The 20,289-nt window shown below is 46.8% G+C and overlaps 1 protein-coding gene across 8 annotated transcripts in view; it reads right to left on the bottom strand.

Moving 5' to 3' along the window:
• Positions 1-20,289, bottom strand: part of TNK2 (tyrosine kinase non receptor 2) — a 45,937-nt gene that overhangs the window by 22,334 nt on the left and 3,314 nt on the right. For 2 of the 8 annotated variants that reach the window (XR_011163788.1, XM_069065008.1), the window contains exons 1-3: positions 8,431-8,889; positions 4,861-5,041; positions 1,267-1,337 (exon numbers count right to left, since the gene is read on the bottom strand). Coding sequence is in view for 7 of the 8 variants with exons in the window: in XM_069065008.1 (XP_068921109.1) it covers positions 1,267-1,337; positions 4,861-5,041; positions 8,431-8,502 (324 nt within the window). In the remaining variant the exon portion in view is untranslated. Of the gene's footprint in view, positions 1-1,266; positions 1,338-4,860; positions 5,042-8,430; positions 8,890-12,561; positions 14,680-20,289 lie in introns of those variants that run through there. The other 6 variants (XM_069065009.1, XM_069065013.1, XM_069065012.1 and 3 more) reach the window with 4 other exon arrangements.

A 20,289-nucleotide genomic window follows, 5' to 3' on the forward strand; every position in this document is an offset into this window, starting at 1 on the left:
AGAGAGAGAGAGAGAGAGAGAGAGAGTGAGTGAGAGAGTGTGAGTGTGAGAGTGTGTGTGTGTGTGTGTGTGTGTGTTAGGGAGTGGGGGGAATGCAGTGTTTGAAACACTCAGGACAGCCTATCAGGGCTGAGATGGCATCTTGGAGCTGAGAAAGAGACTCAGGGAAGAGCACAAAGAAACTAAGTTTTGGAAAAGGAAGCAAGGGAGAGACAAGGCTAAAGGTATCTGAGGACTAAATCTACAGGAAAGCAAGTAGGTAAAGGGAAAACTATATGCCCCCTCCTAAGAAAATAAAATGGAATCCTGGCAAAGCCGCCCTAGTCACCCCTTCTGGCTGGTGAGCAAGGCCCCCTCTGCAGCAGCCCACCCCTTTACCCTACCGTTAGCTCCCATCTCACCCTGGCCCGGTAAGACCTCCTCAAGATTGGCAAGGCCACCAACACCAAAGTCACTCAGCTCCAAGAACCAAGGAGAGCACACTGCCTCACTGCTGAGTTCTGGCTTCTCTCTTTAGTTCAGGATCTGGGCCTAGTCCTCACTACTTCCCTTTTCACACAACCTTCTCTACTCTTCTATTCTTCTCATTTACCTCCTCCCTTCTCCCTTCAGTCTGGGCAGAGGGCCAGGGCAACATCCACCAAAGGAGACCACGTGGCCTGGTGCAGCTGCCCCTTATCAGGCTCTCAAGTGGGTCCTTTGCTGTAGGGCCATCCAGGAAATTGCCGTTGCCAAATCCAGGAAAAGCACCCCTGATGCCACCCCTACCCCCTGGGACAGGGCCCACAGGACACAGATAGGGAGGGAAGGCCAAAGACATTTCTAATAGCAGAACACAGGCCTACACAAATTTCCTTTCTCACTGTCTTTTAGAACAACAAGCAAAGGGCCAAAGAATGAATGAATTCTAAGTTCAGCTAAGAGGACAGCTGGGCGTGGGGGTGGGGGGGAGCTGGAAAAAAGATAGTTAAGGGGGATACATTTACTTAAGGCAGAAGCTACTCCAGGGACCAGAAAAAAAGGAAAGCACAAAAAAAAAAAAAAAAGGAAAACTGTCTTTAAGAAAAATATTGCAGTGGAATTTCCCTAGATTCCTGGAATTGAGGGTGGGAATGGGCTACACAAGAGGTCTTCTACCCTGAGGTTATATGGTTCCCACTGTACTTGACAGACTGACTCTTGCCATTGGGAGGAAGAGAGAATGAGGTCTCTGCTCTTCCCCCCTACACAGCCTAACCCCTCCCCTGCCAAGTTCAGCACACTCACCTTGCTCATCCAAGACTTTCGCTTACACATGGCTTTTCTCCGTTTCACAGCCTCCCACAGCCTCCGCTGACCTGCAGAGAGTTGGTACCAGAGTCTGAGGGCATATACATCCCAGAAGATGGGGGATGCTGCCCGGAGACAAGGTGACATTAGTAAGACCTTCAGGCATAGTATTCCATAGAAACAATGCCACGCATAACCAAAAAATAGCAAAGGAAAGGATTGGGGGAGGAGCAGGCTCAGATTCCCATCCCAAGGGCTGCAGTAAAGCTACTGAAGACCCTTATGACACGATCTGGGCCAATATATCTTACTGATTTCCCCTTGGAAGCTATCCTGAACTATAATAACAAAGATAATGGATGGAAGAATAATCATCAATAATTTTTACAAAAGAGGAAAATAGACCACAACATATAACAGAAAGAACCAAAAGATGAAATGAAACACTTTGAAATTATAAATGACTAAGGTCAGCTCCAGGAAAAAGTTAAGAAAAAGAACCTGTCAGGGGCGGCCAGGAGGCTCAGAGAGTAAGAGCACCGGCTCTAGTGTTGGGATGACCTGGGGATCAAATCTGGGCTCAGACACTCAGCACCACACCCAGAAATAACTGGCAGTGTAACCTTGAGCAAGTTACTTAACCCCGATTGCTTAAAAAAAAAAAGAAAAAGAACCTGTCTCTGATCTGCAGAAGTGGGAGACCATGAGTGTGGAATAGTGAATATACTGTCAGATAAAGTCAACCTGTTGATTGGGGTTTTTTAACTGCTTTTTTTTACTCCTTTTAAAAATCTCTGTTACAATAAACTGATCAATGTATAAGACAGTGAGGGGGAAATATATTCAGAAACTAAAATTGTGTAAAAGCAAAAACAATAAAAATAAGGTGTTGTGTGTGTGTGTCCATTTAAAGAATAGTAGGGGGGCAGCTAGGTGGCACTGTGGATAGACCACCATCCCTGAAGGAGGACCTGAGTTGTAATCCAATCTCAGATACTTGCTAGATCTGTGACCCTGGGCAAGTCACTTAACCATGATAAGGAAGGAAGGGAGGGAGGGAAAGAAAAGGAGACAGAGAGGTTAAGTGACTTGCCCAAAGTCATTCAGCTAACGAGAAGCAAGAGTCAGAATCAGAACCCAGACCTCCTGACTTAACCACTAATGCTAAATTCACTATCCCATGTTGCCACACTTAATAATAACAAATAATATCATAATCTGTTTAGTCAACTTTTAGATTTCTTTCACTTAATTTTTAAGATAAAGAAGCAATACATTAAAAAAAAACCTAAATCAGGAAATCTTTTTAAAAAAATCTCCCTCCTGGGGTATATCCTGAGGACACTGCGCCTTCAGCCCAATCACCTACCCTAAGAGCTCAGCAACCCCCTGCACAAATGCCAAGCAAAGCACGTGGACTGATTTTTTTTTGGCCCTCAGGCTAGATACCACCAACACATCCCCTCCCAGAATCATGGAGAGCTGCTGTGAGACACACAGACACACAGAGACACACACACACACACACACACACACACACACACATACACACACCCCTACCTCTCTGACCCTAATGGCATGATTATATCACACTTAAAAAGGCCGACTGTGAAACAGGTTAATGAATCTTAGGGAAGGTTTGAAGCAAACAGAAACTATATATTTTAGTTTTGCAAAGCATGTTCACCACAAACCAACCAAAACAATTAATAAATACCAACTAGACACATACTACATGCAAAGGGTCCAAGCTTGGTGCAATAAGTCTGGAAGGTTCTTCATGTAAAAGAGGGAATAGACTTAGTCACTTTGATTCAATTCAATTTTAAAAACTTTTATTAAGCACCTACTATGTGGCAAAGTAGGTAGCCTAGAGTCAGAAAGACTCATCTTCGTGAGTTCGAATCTGGTCTCAGACAATTCCTAGCTGTGTGACCCTGAGCAAGTCACTTAACCGTGTTTGCCTCAACTTCCTCATCTGCAAAATGAGCTGGAGAAGGAAATGGCAAACCACTCCACTGTCTCTGCCAAGCTGGACACAACTGAAAAGGACTCGACAATGTGTCAGGCACAGTGCTAAGCACTAGGGATACAAAAAGAGGCAGTCTGATCCAAGATGACTGAGCTAGGACGAGGGGATGGGGGCAAGGGGGATGCAGAGCTGCACACTTCAACCTGAAGTAAGGAAACACATTCTAACAACGCAAGCTGACCCAGAGTAGAACGTGCTTCCTTCGGATAGAATGGGTTCCTTTCTCTAAGAAGGGCAGGCTGGATGATCCCTTGATGAAAGGTGATTTAAGCACAAAAACCTCTCATCTCTTGGGTGACAATGAGATTGCTCCTGTAGCCAGAACTACCAGATGGGCCTGACTCAAGCAAGCTTCTATGAGATACTCTATTAACCCAAGGCTACTAGAAATTAGTTATGCTCAGTTATATGCCTGCATAAGCACGGGCTGGTCATCGGGACCTCTAAAGGCTCTTCCAATTTCGTGATTCTTTTATCTACAAGGACCTCACCCCAAGTCGATGGGCTGTCTCCCCTAGCCAAGTCAATAAGCATTTATTAAATGCCTGGTATGAGCCAGGAGCTATGCTAAGTATAGGGATACAAAGAGTGGCAAATAACAGCCCCAAGGGGCTCACAATTTAATGGCAGACACATCACACAAACAACTATGGACAAATAAGATGTACAGAAAGCTGGCGATCATCAACAGAGGCATTTTTATAGGGAAGGAGAGAGGATTCCTGTACAAGATGGAATTTTAGCTGGGATTTGAAGGAAACCAGGGAAGCCCAGGAGGTGGAGATAGGTGGGAGAGCATTCCATACACAGGAGAAAGCCAGTGGAAATGCCTGGAGTCAGGGAATGGAGTGTCCTGTGCAAGGAGGTCAGTGCCATTGGATCATGCAGTACACAGTAGGGAATAAAGTCTGAGAAGACTGGAAAGGTAGGAAGGGGCCAGGTTATGAAGGGCTTGAAAAGTCAAACAGAAGATTTTATATTTGATCTCTGAGGTAAGAGGGAGAGCCATTAGAGTTTACTGAATGGGGAATTTGGAGACAGGGCGTGACCTGAGCCTTTGGAAGGTTAGTATGATGGCTGAGTAGGGCATGGACTGCTGTGCGGAGAGACCCACCAGAAGGCTAATGCAATATTCCACATGTGAGAGGATATGGGTCTGTACCAGGGTCTTGGCAATGCCAAATTAGGGAAGGGCCATTCTAATCCCTGGTTAGAATGTAAGCCCCCCTGAAGGCAGGCACTTTCACTTTTGTCTTCACTGTGTCCTTAGTGCCTAACACAGCTCCTGGCACACAGAAGGCTGCTTAAAAAGTGCTTGGCTGCTTGGTTAATTAAGCCAGGCCAAGAACCTAGTCTCTCCAGGAGGGTGCTGACAGAGTTCCTACTTTTCCCCTGAGACACCATGGTCTGCTGCCTACCCCCAATAGCAAATAGAGGGGAACCAGGCTGAAAAATGGCCAGTCTTGAGGGTAAAGGAAGTCAAAAGGCAGTTGAGAAACGTGACCAGAGAATGGAAAATAGGCCAAGGCCAAGAACAAAGAGCAGCATTCCCTACGTACCAGGGCGGCCCATGCCAATCTTCTCCAGGTCCTCATTCTTGACATACTCAAAGTGGGACAGGCGGGTGATGTTGAGGTCATCTCGGAGACGAAGGAAATACTGCTGCAACTGGACCTCAGCCAATAGCTCAAGCAACCAACCAGTGCCCTCCTCTGCCTGCATACTGCTTCCCTCCAGTCTCTGTGGGGAAGGAGAGCAGGGGTCAGAACCAATGAAAGCTCAAAAAAAGGGGAAGCAGAGAAGAATGGGAAGGATTCTTTCCTTACCCTACTCACTCTGGCTCCTCAAATGACCTAGCAACACCACATGGGCAGTAAAGGGACAAAACCAGGTCTATATGCTGGAAGTCCTATGGAGTGGGGGGCTAAATGTCACCCTCACCTCCATACCCCCAAACACAACAGCTTTCCAGAGGAGCCTGCAAACAAGGGGCCTTTTCTCTATCCTGCTAGAGAAATGACCTTGCCTATCTTCCAGGGTCCCTCCAAGATAAGCTAAGAAACCCTGATTCACGTACTCAAACCCAGTACCCTAACAAGAATAACTCCCTAACCATCTCACTACCAATTTTGTCTTTTATCAACCACCACCTCTCCAAACTCAAGCATCATCCTCCCTGCCCAGAACCTAGGAAGACCCAGCCAGGTCTGTGGAAGCAGAGAGATTACTGACTTCTTCTTGCTGATTCAGAGGATCTTCCTAGCTTCACACAGGAATAATGCAACAAATCCCTGGTTTTCAGTGGGAGGAGGGTTAGCTCTCTGCTATATACAAGTTGTACTCTCCTAAGTCTCTTTCCCACCCTATCCCAAGAATGATGTTTCTCACACTAGATGGAAGAATGTGAGAATAAAGGCTGGGGAGGCCAAGTCAATCCCCAAGGCCAAGGGATCCATAATGAAGGGAGCCTGATGCTCTAGCACCAGTCACCTGTAAGAGTATCACCTGTGCATGACTCGGACTACCCAGATGAAAACCATTCAGTGACATCACCCATCAGTAAAGAGTGCCTGGCCTCTGGGATAAAACACTAGACCACTCAGTCAAGTACTGGCTGCCTGCCAATAATGACAACTGATAGTAATAAAACATTTTATATTAATTTAATTAATATATATTGCTATTTAATTTATATGCCATGTAATTAATGTAACACTTTAAGGTTTACAAAGCACTTTGCATGCATCAATTATCGGATGATTATGTCTAGGTTATAATTTATATCCATTTTATAGATGTGGAACATGTTACCTCTGGGGTCGTGTGAATGAACCTGAGCCCATGTCCACCAGCCTTGGACTCCCAGAGTTCTTAGCCTTCCCACCAACACTGTTCCCTCTACCCAAAGTTTCAAATGTTCCCAAAATGAAACAATAAAGAGTCTCGGACTAACAGCAAGAAGACTTGGGATCTGATCCGTTGTGTCCCAAATTTGATGTGCACCTTTGATGGGAAAGTCACTTTAAAATTTTTATACTCTTTGGTCCAGTCATCTCACTACTGGACACAGTAACCTAAGGAGATCAAAAGACAGAAAAGTCCCGCATACACCCAAATCTTCACAGAACCCCTTTTCGTGATGGCAAAACCAAAGCCTGGAAACAAATCAGACATTCACTCATTCAGAAACAGCTGAACAAATTATGATATGCAAATAAAATGGAAAATTATTGGGTTATAAGGAAAGAATACAAGGAACTCAGACCCACAGAAAGATCTGTGTGACCTTATCCAAAGCAAAGGCAGGATAAGAGACAATACTAAAATAATTATACAAAATAATGCTAAATTATAAAAAAAACTTAAATTACACGTTACATATATCACTATATTATATATTAAATGACTGTATACATTAAATATTATATTAATTATATACTAAGCCATATTAAATAAACTAATTATACAATACTAAAAAGAAAACCACTAAAAGGCAACTGAATTCGGATGCATTGCCATAGCCTACCTTGGTAGAGAAAAGATAAAATATACTTCCTGTAGCAGAGAAAGGAGGTGCTAGTGGGGTGGAATGTGGCAAACACTATCAGTTGGCTTTGCTTAATTGTTTTTCTTTGTCCCACGGAGGGGGGAGGTCACTATATGGGGATATGGTTGGTATAAAAGAACAAATGGTAGAAATAAAATATGGGAGAAGAATCACTTCATTTCCAAGTATAATCCGCAGTTTTCTCCTCTCAAATCAGGGCACTGACTAGGCAATCTCTAAACTCTCAGCTCTGAAATTCTGATTCCATGATAGCCAGTGTTCCCATCATCACTGTCTGTTTCTCATAGCAAAGCTCTTATGGAATATCGGGACTGCCCTGGTCCAATCTCTAGGTCTGTCATGTCCCTGGCTGCTAACAGACACAGCACCCCTCCTCTGTCCCAGCTGGAACAGCAAAGCCTTCCCAGGCTTGCCACCTCCCTGTTCCCACAGTCCTGGACAATGTAGCTCTCTCTGAGGATGGAGGCAAGAAGCAAAGAGGCCAGCAGCTGCTGAGAAAGGCTATAAAGCCTTGGTCAGAGGCCAAAGGAGATACTTTCAATCAGTCAATCAACAAGCATTAATTAATCAATTACTATGCGAAAGGCACCATACTAAGTTCTAGGGCTACAAAGAAAGACAAAAAATACCAATCCTACCCTCCCAGAGCTCACATTCTAATAGGGGAGACAACACGCAAACAACTATGTATTTTCAAGATGATATAGAGTAGTCAGAAGATGAAGGCAGTCAGGTGACTCAGTGCAAAGAGAACTGGGCCTGGAGACAGGTCTGAGTTCAAATCAGCCTCACACTCACTAGCTGTGTGACCCTGGGCAAGTCACTTAATCTCTGCCTGTCTTACTTCACTGGAGAAGGAAACGGCAAGCCACTTCAGAATGTTCACCAAGAAAACTCCACGTGGGGTCATAGAGAGTCGGACACAACTGAATGACTGAGTAAGACAGAAGGCAATCTCAGAGAAACAACAGCAGTGAGGGAACCTGCAAAAGCCTCTTGTGTTAAGTCTTAAAGGAAGGCAGTTCAAGGGTCCCTCTGGTGAAGCTAGGAGAGCTGGATAAGACAGCCCAGAATGACTTCTCAACCTCAGTGGAGGAACCTGTGCATGGAGGTGGAGGAGAAAGGGAAGAGAATTTGAGGGTAAAAAGGGTCTGCTGAGGAGAGAGAACATTCCCACTCCCTGAAAGCTAGCACTTTCATGAGATCTCAGAAGTCACATCTACGGGTATACATCCTCATGCAAAACATGTTTTATAAATATACACATATATAAATGTGTGTGATATATATACACTTACACATACATACACACCCCTACCTCTTTCTAATAACATCCTCCCACCCCAAACTCCCTATGACCACTGAGGAAAGCCAGTGCTAGATGGAAGAGTTAGGAGAAAGAGGGGTTGGGGGCAAGAAGCCCCTCAGCTCAGGCCTCATTCCCAAACAAAACTGACATCAGAACCTAGAATTCCCAAGTCCTTTCTTCTTGTTCACCACCCAAGGGCTATATACTACTGGGGAATGTACTCCCAACTTTCTCTGCTGGCCCCCTACTCACTGTGTAAAGACGTAGTCGAAGCCGAGTCAGGAAAGGGAAGGAAAACTCCAGACCAGGGAACCGGCGAAGCATCTCTGAGGCTGGCCCAAACCCCCTTAAACCTCGAAAAACAAGTGTTTGTGAGGAGGTCACTGGGACTCCAGGACCCTGAGCTGATGAGACTTGCAAGAGGTGGGAGCCTCCTGGCCCCCAAGCCCAGGGCTCTCCACCAAAGACAAGGCAACTGGGGGTTCTCCTTCAAAAGCTGCCAACATTCCCACTCTCCAAAAGCTACTTCACAGGAGGGTGGGTGTGCTGCTCTCCTGCCCTGTTCCTGTTTCAGGATTCTTTCAAAGCTGTCTGGGGAAGACGGCTGGTCAGCTGGCTGTCCTCAGGCTGTCTCTGGGTCTCTGTGTCTCCCACCGCCCAGCTCAATGGTCACAGCTCCAGCCCTCACTCCTCCGTAGCTCCCCTCCCAGACTGAGGAGCTCAGGCATTGGCTGAGAAAAGACCTCCCTGAACTGTAGCCAAGAGGGCGGTGGGAATGGGGGTGGGGGGGTGGAGGAAGAGAGTGTGTGCTTCCTCTGGACCTCCCAGTCACCCATGGCCCCCCTCTCTCTCTCACTGTACACAAGGCCCCCTGTCTCCTGCCTCCCATCCCAGCCCCCACTCTTCCAGACAGCCCCTTAGATGGGGGTGTGGACAACTGGGGGGGGGGGGAAGGGTAGTGTCAGGCCCCAAAGGAACTGAATCTTCCAGTCCCATGGGTGACTGGCCCTGAGGCAAAAAGCTCCATAGTCCCTTTCCCAGGCTCCGAGGTTCAGGTAATACCCCTTCCCTCAAAGCAGGCTCCTCAGAGACCCTTCTTCTGTCCCCTTTGCCCCAAGCTTAGTTGTGTGGCTCCTGGCTCAGACCCCATGTGTCCCCGTTGCCCTGGTGCCCGACGGAAATATGGGGTTGGCAGCCAGCCAGGAGGCAGAGCTGGGGCAGCCCAGTCAAGAGATGAGGTGGGGGTGGGGGACTGAGGGGACTTATCCTTTCCCTCCTCAAGAGGGAAACCCTGTCTTCAGCTCACAACACCCAGACCCCCTCACCAAACCAGGCAGTACAAGTCCTACAAATATCCTCTTCCCCCTACCACATATACCCTGTCTGGTCACTTCTGCCACCCCCCACACCCCTACAGTGTCATGATACAAACACCTCCAGGCTTCTGGTTGCCTTGTCAATCCTCTCTTCCTGCCCACCCCAGCTCAGAGAAGGGACTAAGAGATGCTCCCACCCCCAACACAACATCCTCCAGACACACCTGACAGCTGCAGGAAGAATTCTCCAACCCCCTTCCACCTCCCCACTCCCTCTCAGTCAGACCCAGGGAGCCCCTCTTGAATGGAATACACAAGTGCCTTGTCCCAGCCCAGCTGGTTAACAGCTGTAAGGGACACCAGCTGGCTGGGGAAGACTGGGTACCCTTGAGGCTGGGAGGGAAGGGTTTGGTGAGTCTAGATCCTTAGCTTCTCTCTTTCTGGGGCTTCTCCAGCGTGTCCCTCAAATGGGGTGGATGACAGTCCTCTGTGGTGCTCTCCCTCAGCTCCACCATCCCCACCCACCTTAAGAAAGTTCCCTTCACACCATTCAAGGCTTCTTTCAGTTTCAATCTAATAACCCTCAAAGCACAAATTTATTCTGGGTCAGGCATTGGTGGGGGGGTGGGAGGAGTGAAGGGAAAGAGTCATGCTTGATCCCTGCTGCAGCAAAGGGGTTGCCAACTTCTAATCTGGTACCCCAAAGCTACCCAGTTTGTATCCAACTCGGGGGATTTCTAGGTCAGTGCTAGATGGACAGGCTGGCCAAGAAAGGGTTAATGCTGGGTCAAAAGCAGAAGCTGACTTTGCTTTCCAACACCTAAGGGAGGTGGAAGTCACTGCTATCCTTTTCTAACGCATTTCTGGGGCTATAAATCCTAAATTCGGGTCTACAGAGATCGCCCAGAATTCCACTGAAAACCCTGCCTCCATTTTCCTCCCTGTTCCATCTGCTTTCTCCAGGTGGCCACTGCCCTCTGCAGGCTCTAGGAGAAAACACCAACCCAGCATTCTCCAAAGGGAGAAGGGAGGCTGAGAGTCAGCTTCAGCTGCCCTCTAGTTAAACCCCAGCCATGTATTCAGGACAGAAGGGAGAAATGCCCTTCCAAATGGACCTATGTGGAACCTCTGTCCCCATCCTGTCTCCATGTTTCTGCCATGGACGGTTGTAATCTGACAGAACCAACTATGCCTATAGGTGACCCACACAGGTGAGGAAACAGGCATGGTATGGGTACACCTAGATCCCCTCCCCCATACTGCCTCCTCTTTCCCTGTCTGAAATCCTCAGGACTGCCAAGAAAGCACTGATTTCTCATTTCTGAAGGGCACAGATGTACTGCCCTCACCTGCCCACATCCCCCATGGGAAAGGTGGGGATGAGGGGCAAAGAAAAAGGGCATACCTGCCTAATTCTACCCATTTATCTTATCCCCTCCCCTCCTCCACCCCCAAGGTCTCTCTCTCTCTCCATCCTCCTCAACATTTGTTAAGCAATGATAGGTTTATCCCTAGTGGTGCCCAAATGGCAGGGAAGGTACAAGCTTCTGATCCTAAGGTCCAGGGAGCAGGTAAATGGGACCAGGAAGACAACCAAAGCCCATCACCTGGCCTGGGCAGTCCCCAATCCTCCCCTCTTTACCCTCCCCATTCTGTCAGTGGCATCTTCACCGAGCAAAGCTCCCCTGACAGAAGGACCCCGGCACCATTGCCTTTCCTCCCCCATAGCAACCTCCCAGATTATCCCTAAATAATCCATGATTCCGAAGAAAACAGTCAAGGGCTCTCAGGACCTCATCCCTGAGGAGGTGCTAAAGGCTGCCATTCTCTCTCCCTCCTTTATCCCTTTCCCCTTCTCACCTTTAGGCCCCAAATCCCACCACCCATTCGGAAAGGAGGCACTCCAGGCGGCCAGCAGGGCTGCTGTCTGCTGCCCAGCCCACCTGGGGAGGCTGGGTTTGCTTCCTCACTGTCCTGTCTGTCCCCTCCCCCTAACCTCGTTCCCAGCTTCCATTCGGCTGCTGGCGACACAGCCTCAGCAGTGCTAATGCTCATGCTCCCATCCAGACCAACGGGCCCTCCCCCACCACTCTCAGCTTAGGAAGCAGAGAGGACCTGGGGGGAGAGGGGGAGGGAGGGGACCCTCCAGGACACAGGTCCCTTAGCCTTTTTGCTGTAACAGACTCCTTTGGCAGACAGGAGAAACCTATAGCTCCTTCTTAGAATGTTTTTAAATGTATAAAATCAAACACCTTTAACAAAGCAAACTAATGGTTAACAAAAATAAAGATGCAATTTTTTCCCCCATCCAAGTCCACAGACCCCCTGAAACCTGTCCAAGAATCCCAGGTAAAGAACTCTTACCCTAGAAGCTCTCATCTCTAGCCACTAAGATGCAGTTCCCCCAATCACAGTCCTTTTTCCTCAGCTCCACAAAGAAGTCCCAGTCTGGAGGGATCCCAGTCCTCACCAAAACCTCGGGACTATGGCCCCTATGAATGAGGGCTCAGTTTGGATCTGGGGACACCAACTACCATGCGGTATGAACCTGCCCCCTTCAGGGTAAGGTCCTAGAAGTTACATGGGTCACCTCTTCTCACCAAGATGTACTGGCACAGTAAAGAGTGGCTGATGCTCCGGTCAATCTTTCCCTTCCACCCCCCTATTAGAACTTAGTTCAGAATACCTCAGCTTATCTTACTCCCAAGGAGAAGAGACACTCAAGGTTAGTGCCCACTGAGGCACCCTCCACCATCAAGAGTGCTGCCCGCTTCCCAAGCTGTTTCTCTTCCAACTTCTTCCTCTTACAAATCTCCCAAGTCCAAATACTTCACCTTCCCACCAGGGAACCCACTGTCCCTGCCTACTTGGAGCAGGTTAGGAGCAAAGCCTAGTGATATAATTCCCAAGGCATGGACCCTGAGAAACAAATGCCCACAAACCTGGTGTGGAGTGGGGGTGTGTGAAGGAGAAGGAGATGGAAGAGAGAGGGAGAAAGAGGGAGAGAAGGGAGAAAGGGGGAGGGGAGGTGAAAGGGGAGAGGATCCATGATAGGCCTGAGGCTCACCTCTTCCTGGCATAGCTCCAACCTGCTCCCCTAGAAGTCGCTGCTCCCCTCCCGTCAACCCCAGGGCTACTGCTGGATTAAAGAAGTTCTCTTCCGGAAACTCCTCCTCCCTCTTCAATCCCTGGGGCCTCAAACCACCACACACACCCTCTCATTCCCCTGGCATCTGAAGCATCCACTGACTCTTCACCAGGTATTTGGGGCTGTGATGGGGACATCTCAGCCAGTCTAGGATTGACCCAAAGGAGATAGGCCCTGGTTTACTCTGGCAGCCAGCTCCTGCCTCCCCCTTCCTTCATCCTTATTGCTCAAAGGAACCTTCAATCCTATACTCATCCCTGGGAAACCCTCAGAGAGGGCCTTACTGGGGAATGATGACACTGGGAAGGGAGGAGGAATGGAGACTCCGAGGCTTAGAAACCATCTCCTCACCTTTCTTATTTTCCCCAACATTAAACCGGAGGCCAGCTGGATGCAGGGAGACAGTTTATGACACACTGGGTGCCCAGTTCTCCAGGTCCCATTCCTTACCTTCAGACTGAAGTTTTGTATCTCTGCTCCTCTCTTAGACAAAAGAAGCTAAGATAGCTTATGAAGAAATTATTCCGAGGACATTTTACTTGGGATTGCCACTTATGTCTAAGGAAGCCAAGTCTAGCTCCTTCTTCTGGTTGCTGGAAAGTAGTGACTGTAACCAAGGGTCATTCAAATGACCCAAGTTCCACCCTGCTACTGCAGGATGTCTCCAATATCCAAATGATCTTGGCAAGAAGTTAGAACAGCTCCCCCTCTCCCCTTCCATACCTAGTCGCCTTCTTGCTCCACACCCCCTAGAAAGGGAGGGTCTTGTGCCTGGGATCTCTGCCCACCTTCCCACCCCCACAGGTCCCCAAAGCCGCACTAAAGTGACAAATCCACACAGAGAAGTAGACTAACTATGCAATTTCCGGACATGAGGATTTTTTCAAAACAACCTACCATAATTTAGGGAATATATGCCAACCTCTGAGCCAGCCTAATTTTTACCTCCTCACCACTGGGCCTTGAAGAATTACAACATGTTCCCAAGTCTGGAACAGATGCCTTGTTAAGACCTAACATTAGGAAAGCCTTCCCTCCTTCTTCACAACACTGTTACCAAAAACCCACACCATCCATGGCACTCCCCCATCCTGTGTTTCAGGGCAGTAAGCGGGCAGATGCTGGATTCTCAAGCCTCTCTGATTCTCATTCCCCTCCACTCAAGTGCCAAAGAAGGACCTCCTTATTATTCTTCTCCCCAAGAACCCAAATGACAGACATCTGGGGGTGGGTACAGGCAATATGCTAAATGGTTGGGGGCGGGAAATTTGTGAAACAGATACAGAGACACACAGAGAAACAAATTAAAGAAACCTTTAGCCCCTTCTATGATAAACCCCAGGGCAACAAGAAACTCACATGTCTTTTCCCATCACATCCTCCCGGTGCTTTGAGAACCAGTTTAAGCTCGATACAGAATCGAGATTACAACATATTACAAAATCCTGGGCTCTCGGTCTATACTCCGTTCCTATGTGGTTTGGAGGGAAGTAAGAAGGAAGTGGTAGACAGTGAGACCTTCCAAATAGAGGCAGCAACATGCTGTGGTGAGAACAGACCTTCAAATCAGGAAATCTGAGTCCAAATTTCCTGCCATCACTCTTTAGTGGTATAACAAGGCACAAAGCTAGCCCCACCCTTTATAGCCTCAATTTCCTTCTCTGTAAAATGAAAGGATTGGATCAGATAAGCTTTAAGACCCCTTCCAGCTCTAGAGGCCCAGAGGTCTATGAACTCAATACTCGTAGACTCTTCTAATAAGCCTTCATTACAAGAACAAGTGAGCAAATATAGGAGAGAGGGAAGATTTACCTTTACACTGAGAGCAGCTGGCCTAGGTGTAGAGTGATTAAGCAGGACCAAATCCACTAGGCCTTTAGGGATCTCCCCCCCCCCAATCCTCCTTTGTTTTAAACCATAAAAGCCAGATTCTTCATGGGACATGGAGATACGAGGAATGATGATGACCTTTGGGAATATCAATGTGATCCTTGCTATTCCTGATGAGGTGCAGGCTCTGGGAACCCCCCCTTGAACTCTGATTAAATCATCCCATTTGATAAGACATTTGCATGAGGCCATAAATCTTACATTGTGGCTGGGCCCAACACTCTGTTACTAGCCTAACCCTCCATTGTCCATCTACTTCCCACCCTTGAGCCTCAAAATATCAATCCACCCCTTAACTGGCCTAGCCCAACATTGTCTGTGGGCTCCAGGTAGCCTACAGAAACTTCCCATCCTTCATCATTCATTTACCTCATTAACTCCTCCTAAAGACCCTCTCCAAACTCCTCCTCTAGACCACCCCTAGATTCCTTCCACAACCTTCTGTATATAAGACCCCATCTCACACCATGTGGTGTGAGTGCGCCATAGAATGACCTAGCACAGGCTTACTGTGTCCAATACAAGCAAACTTTTTAATAAACTTTACTTTTCTTTGGCTGAGAGAAGACTTGAGTCAAATTCATTCAGCAGGACTCGGTGTGTTGGTATTTTGAGGTCTCGAGCACTCTTAACCTCTTCATTTTTTTTTTTTGGTTTTTCTTAGAGGGCAATTGGGGTTATGGGACTTGCCCAAGGTCACGTGGCTAATAAGTGTTAAGTGTCTGAGGCCAGATTTGAAGTCAGGTCCTCCTGACTCCAGGGCCTGTGCTCTAGGTGCTCTATTCACTGTGCCACCTGCGCCACCTAACCACCCCTAACCTCTTCATTTTTATGGTTCCCTGATATTTTGGTAGGCTTAAGGGTGGGAAGTAGATGGACATGGAGGGCTAGGCTAGTAACAGAGGTCTGGGCCCAGCCACAATGTAAGGCTTATGGCCTCATGCAAATGCCTCATCAAATAGGACGATTCAATCAGAGTTCAAGGGGGGTTCCCAGAGCCTGTACCTCAAAGATTCAAGGAGAGCTCAATCGGGTTCCCAGAGCCTGCACCTTATCATTCCTACTCCAACCCAAATAACAGCTTGCTGGCTATTACAAATCTCTTATGGTTTCAGCATCACTTTAATTCAAGCCCAGTCTTATATGCTCTCTCTCAACCCCCTCCATAGAAGGGAGAATGCTCCAAAGACCCTTCTCTGCCCTCCTGATACCATCCCACTGACTTGATACCACCTAAGGCCACCAAACCCCACTGGGATAGGGAAGTTGGTAAATGGATGAAGGACCTCATGAGGGCTTAGTCTAGAAGAGACAGATTTAACCAACTTGGCTCATTCTGAGGAAGGGTTAGAATGCTGTGGCAGGGGATGGGTCAGAGCAAGAGGCTCCCCCCCTCCCCCACTCTATTCAGGACACTAGGCAGAAGCTATACTCTCCAAAGGAACTAAGGCAGAGGTAGAGAACCTGTGACCTCAAAGTCACATGTGGCCTTGTAGGTCCTTAAGTGTGGCCCTTTGTCTGGATTCAGTAAAAAGGATGCAACTGAGGACCTAGAGGCCACAGATCCCCCAACCCTGGACTAAGGGTTAGAGAGATGAGGATAGGAGGGAGCTTTCACCTAGGAGGCAAAATCCCCCAACAGAATTCACAACTCCCACCTACATATACAAGATATTTGAAACTGCTTCACCTACACCCTATAGCTATATGCCTCTGATAACCTTGTAGATAGTGTTAATGTCTGGGTGGGAAAGGTATTTCTCAATGCCTTAAAAAATTCCGGATGGAGACCCTCTGTCCACTTAAAAAACTATTAAGTATCCAATTTGGTAGAATGGAGGGGAAAAAAGTCTATATGGAGTCAGAGGATCAGAATTCAAATTCTGCCTGTCACTCTCTGGGTGACCTTAGAGAAATCCTTTACCCCTCTCTAAGCCTTAATTTCTTCAGCAGTAAAACAAGGGAGTTGGAATAAATGAACTTTCATGTCCCACCCAGTTCTAAATATATAATCTTATGAAGTCCCACAACCATGCTGACAAGGTCTACTGAGGACTTCAAAATGAAGACCTTCTTGTTTTCCACCAGAAAGTCAAGGGTGGGTGGCAGGGAGGAGACAGCTAGAGTACTAGAGCCGTCAGGCAGCCAAATGGCGCCATGGCACTAGGCCAGGAGTCAATAAGACATGTCTTCCTGAGTTCAAATCCAGCCTCAAACACTACGGTGTGTGCCTGGGCAAGTCACTTAACCCTGTTTGCCTCAGTTTCCTCATCTGTAAAATGAGCTGGAGAAGGAAACCCACTCCAGTATCTCTGCCAAGAAAGCCCCAAATAGGGTCATGAAGAGTCAGATATGACTAAACACAAATAAAAGAATCCAGACACTCTGGGACTGCCCTTATTTCTCATAGAAGAAACAGGCTCAGAAGGGGCTATGAATATATATAACTCATACAAATAATTACTTAACGTGCCACTCACAGGCATAAATCTGAGAGTTAACATTTATTAGGATGCCTCCCCTCCCCAGTCTCAGGTCTTTTCCAAAACTGGGCAGAGGGAAGGGCAGAAATCAGCCTAATCAGCCCCTGCCCGTGTCCACTCTTCTCTATGCCCAGCAGGAGGTATGGGCTGAAGAGGCCCATTGTTGAGGCCAGAGTCCTCAGAGCGGAGTGGGGGAAAAGAGGGATTGTGGAGGGAGGAGTGGGGGAGGGACTATAAACGTACCATCTCCTGTAAGGCCCAGACCTCTCCCTGAAAGTTCAGACCCACTATCACCCTCTTGGACAGGTTTCAAGGGGCTAGGTACACTCAGTATGGTGCTGTCAGGGTCCCAGCCATGGAAGACATCCCTCAGGCTTGGGAGGTCAGGGGAGGTGGTCCTCCATGTGGAAAAGGTGTCACCTGAACTAAGCCTTGAAAGATTCTAAGAGCCAGAGATAAGGCTGAAGAGAATTCCAGGCATGGGGGCTTATCAGAGTTCAGAGAACAGACAGGAGCCCAGTTTGGTGGGAACACAAAATTTGTCCAGGGAGTGGTATGGAATTATTCTGGAAATGCAGGTAGTTCCCATATCTTAAATGCCTGGCTGTATATTACTTGGGCTTTATGGTTCAGGGGAGTATTGGGGTGGGAAGGAAGTCATCTATCACCCTAGGCTAGGAAAAAAAAAGGAGAGTAACCTTTGACCTCTTCCCCAGAGAAAGCACCTAAGGGCAGTCTGGTCTTTTGACACCTAACTCAAGATTCTTTCCATTATGATTAATTTCCCTCTTCAGCCTTCCACATCCTAGTTAGTAGCTAGCCTCACATAGTGGTTTAAGGTTTGCCAAGTGCTTTACCAATAGTATCTCCTTTGATTCTCACAAGCCCATGAGGCAGATGCTGATCTCTATCTTACAGACAATCATATTAATATGCTAGCATTTATACAGTGCTTGCTATGTGCCTGGCACCATACCAAGTGCTTTACAGCTATTTTCTCATTGGTCCTCACAATCCTGTGGGGTAGGTGCTATTATCCCCATTTTACTGTTGAGGAAACTGAGGCAGACATACTTGCCCAAGATCACATAGTTAGTGTCTGATGCTTGGATTTCAACTCAGGTCTTCCTAACTTCTGGTTCAACAAATAAAAGTCGGGAATTCTAAAAGAGGAAGAAGAGATCAATTTCCTGGAAGCACTCTATGCCCTTTTCGTTCTCCCCAGGGACCCTGAAGATGGGCAGCAGCTGAGAGACAGGACAATGCACTAGATTACAGAACCTAAGAGTGCTAGAGCTGGAAAAGACCCCTCTCTCACACCCATAATTTAGAGACGATAAAACTGAGGCCCAGAAAGACCAGGCCAAGGTCACACAGCTGACAGGCAGTGAAAAGATCCCCTACCCTCAGCCCACAGCTGACATACCTAGGTTCTAGCACCATACCCTAAGTGGGGTCTTCAGGGCGAGTGGTTTAATACTTGGGATTAAGCCTCAGGAGGAAGAGGACTCGGCATTAGAAAGGCAGTCTAGGTTTTTAGCATCCTTGACATCTGCAACTGAAGAAAGGTAACAACTCTTCTTGTTACAACAGTATGATTTAAAAATGAAAGAAAAAAAGTCCTATTCCCGTAGTCACAGCTCTTAAGTTTGGCTAACCTTTGCAACCTACCTAGCATAATACTCTCCATGTGTCTGGTAATTAATAAATGATTCACTGACATTTATAAATGAAGTGTTCGGGAACTGTACTAAGCTCTTCACAAATGTCTCGATTGATCCCCACAATACTATACCACTGGGAGCTAGGTGCTGATATTAACCCTATTTTACAGTTGAGGAAACTGAGGCAGAAAGAGATTGAAATGAAATGCCCAGGTACACATAGCTAATAAGTAGCTGAGGTCAAATTTGAACTCAGGTCTTCCTGACTCCAGGCCCAGCACTCTATTATCCACTGCACCACCTAGCTGCCAAAAAGTGACCTGGTCTTGAATATAGAAAATTTAACACTAGGTTTGAACATCAGCTCCATAACTTACTAGCCGTGAAACCCTGCACAAGTCCACTGAGTCTCTGTTTTCCCCTCAATAAATGGACAGCAATATCTGCATTGCACAACCTACTTCAAAGGCTTCAGTGAAGAAAGTATTTTATAAACCTTAAACATAACATAACTGTGCACTAAGTAGGATTAGTTATTATTATTAAAAATATTATTCCAGAGTTGCTTTTCTGGCCTCTTTTGATTTAAAAAGTAACTGATATCCAGCTTAGAAATAAATGCCACATGACTATATAAATATAACCTATGTCAAATTGCTTTCCTTCTCAGTGAGGGAGTGGGAAGGGAGGGAAAGAATTTGGGATTCAATTTTTAAAAAACTAATGCTGAAAATTGTTTTTACATGTAATTGGGGGAAAATAAAATACTAATTTTTTTTAAAAATGTGGCACTCCCTAGAACATAAATGAAGTTTTAAAAAAATGTTGATAGAAATGAAATGTAGGAGGTTCTATCTTAGATGGCTAAATGGTTTTTGTTGTTGTTTTTAAATTTAGTCACCTCTAACATATACCCATCACCAAAAACTAACAACCCAAGAAGGAAAAGAATACTAACTAGCTTTAACATACACCTCACCCATGCAGTTATTCCCTTTCTCCCCAATGGCAGATTAAGAGACCACGACTAATAACAGGGAATACTGAGAGGGTGGAGAAAATGGAGAACAGATAGCAGTGAATGAAGGTCATATATAGATCTCTACCTTAGTTTAAATAACCTCCCTCAGCCTCAGTTTCCTCTTCTTCACAATGGGAATACTAATAGTACCCACCTCACTGAGGACTAAACAAGATAAATGTAAAGCAAACTTTTAAAGAACTACATAAATGCTAGCTATTACCTCTTACTATAATCTGATCAACATTTACAGGCCTTCACAACCTTGCCCCTTCCAAGACCTTCCTATATGTTACACTGGGCTTTCTATTCCCCATAAGAAACTCCTGTCACCCCATGCCTGCAAAATTTTCTGTCTCCCTCAGTTTCCTTCAGGACTCAGCTCAAATTCCATGGAGGGGGGGAGGGGAGGGCGCTTTCCAAGTTCTCTCCCCAAGCCCCTCTCCATCTCCAGTGCCTACCTTCCCTTCATCCTATATATACTTTGAACACACAATTATTTTCCCCTATTAGAACATGAATTTCTTAAAGGCCATGCTCCCCCCCCCCAATTCTTTACATCCCCAGCATTCAGCACAATGACTTGCAC

The sequence above is a fragment of the Petaurus breviceps genome, unplaced genomic scaffold, assembly GCF_028583685.1.
Source record: "Petaurus breviceps papuanus isolate PSGF00001 unplaced genomic scaffold, PetGlider_PUasm1.0 90654, whole genome shotgun sequence".
In the NCBI taxonomy this organism is placed as follows: Eukaryota; Metazoa; Chordata; class Mammalia; order Diprotodontia; family Petauridae; genus Petaurus; species Petaurus breviceps.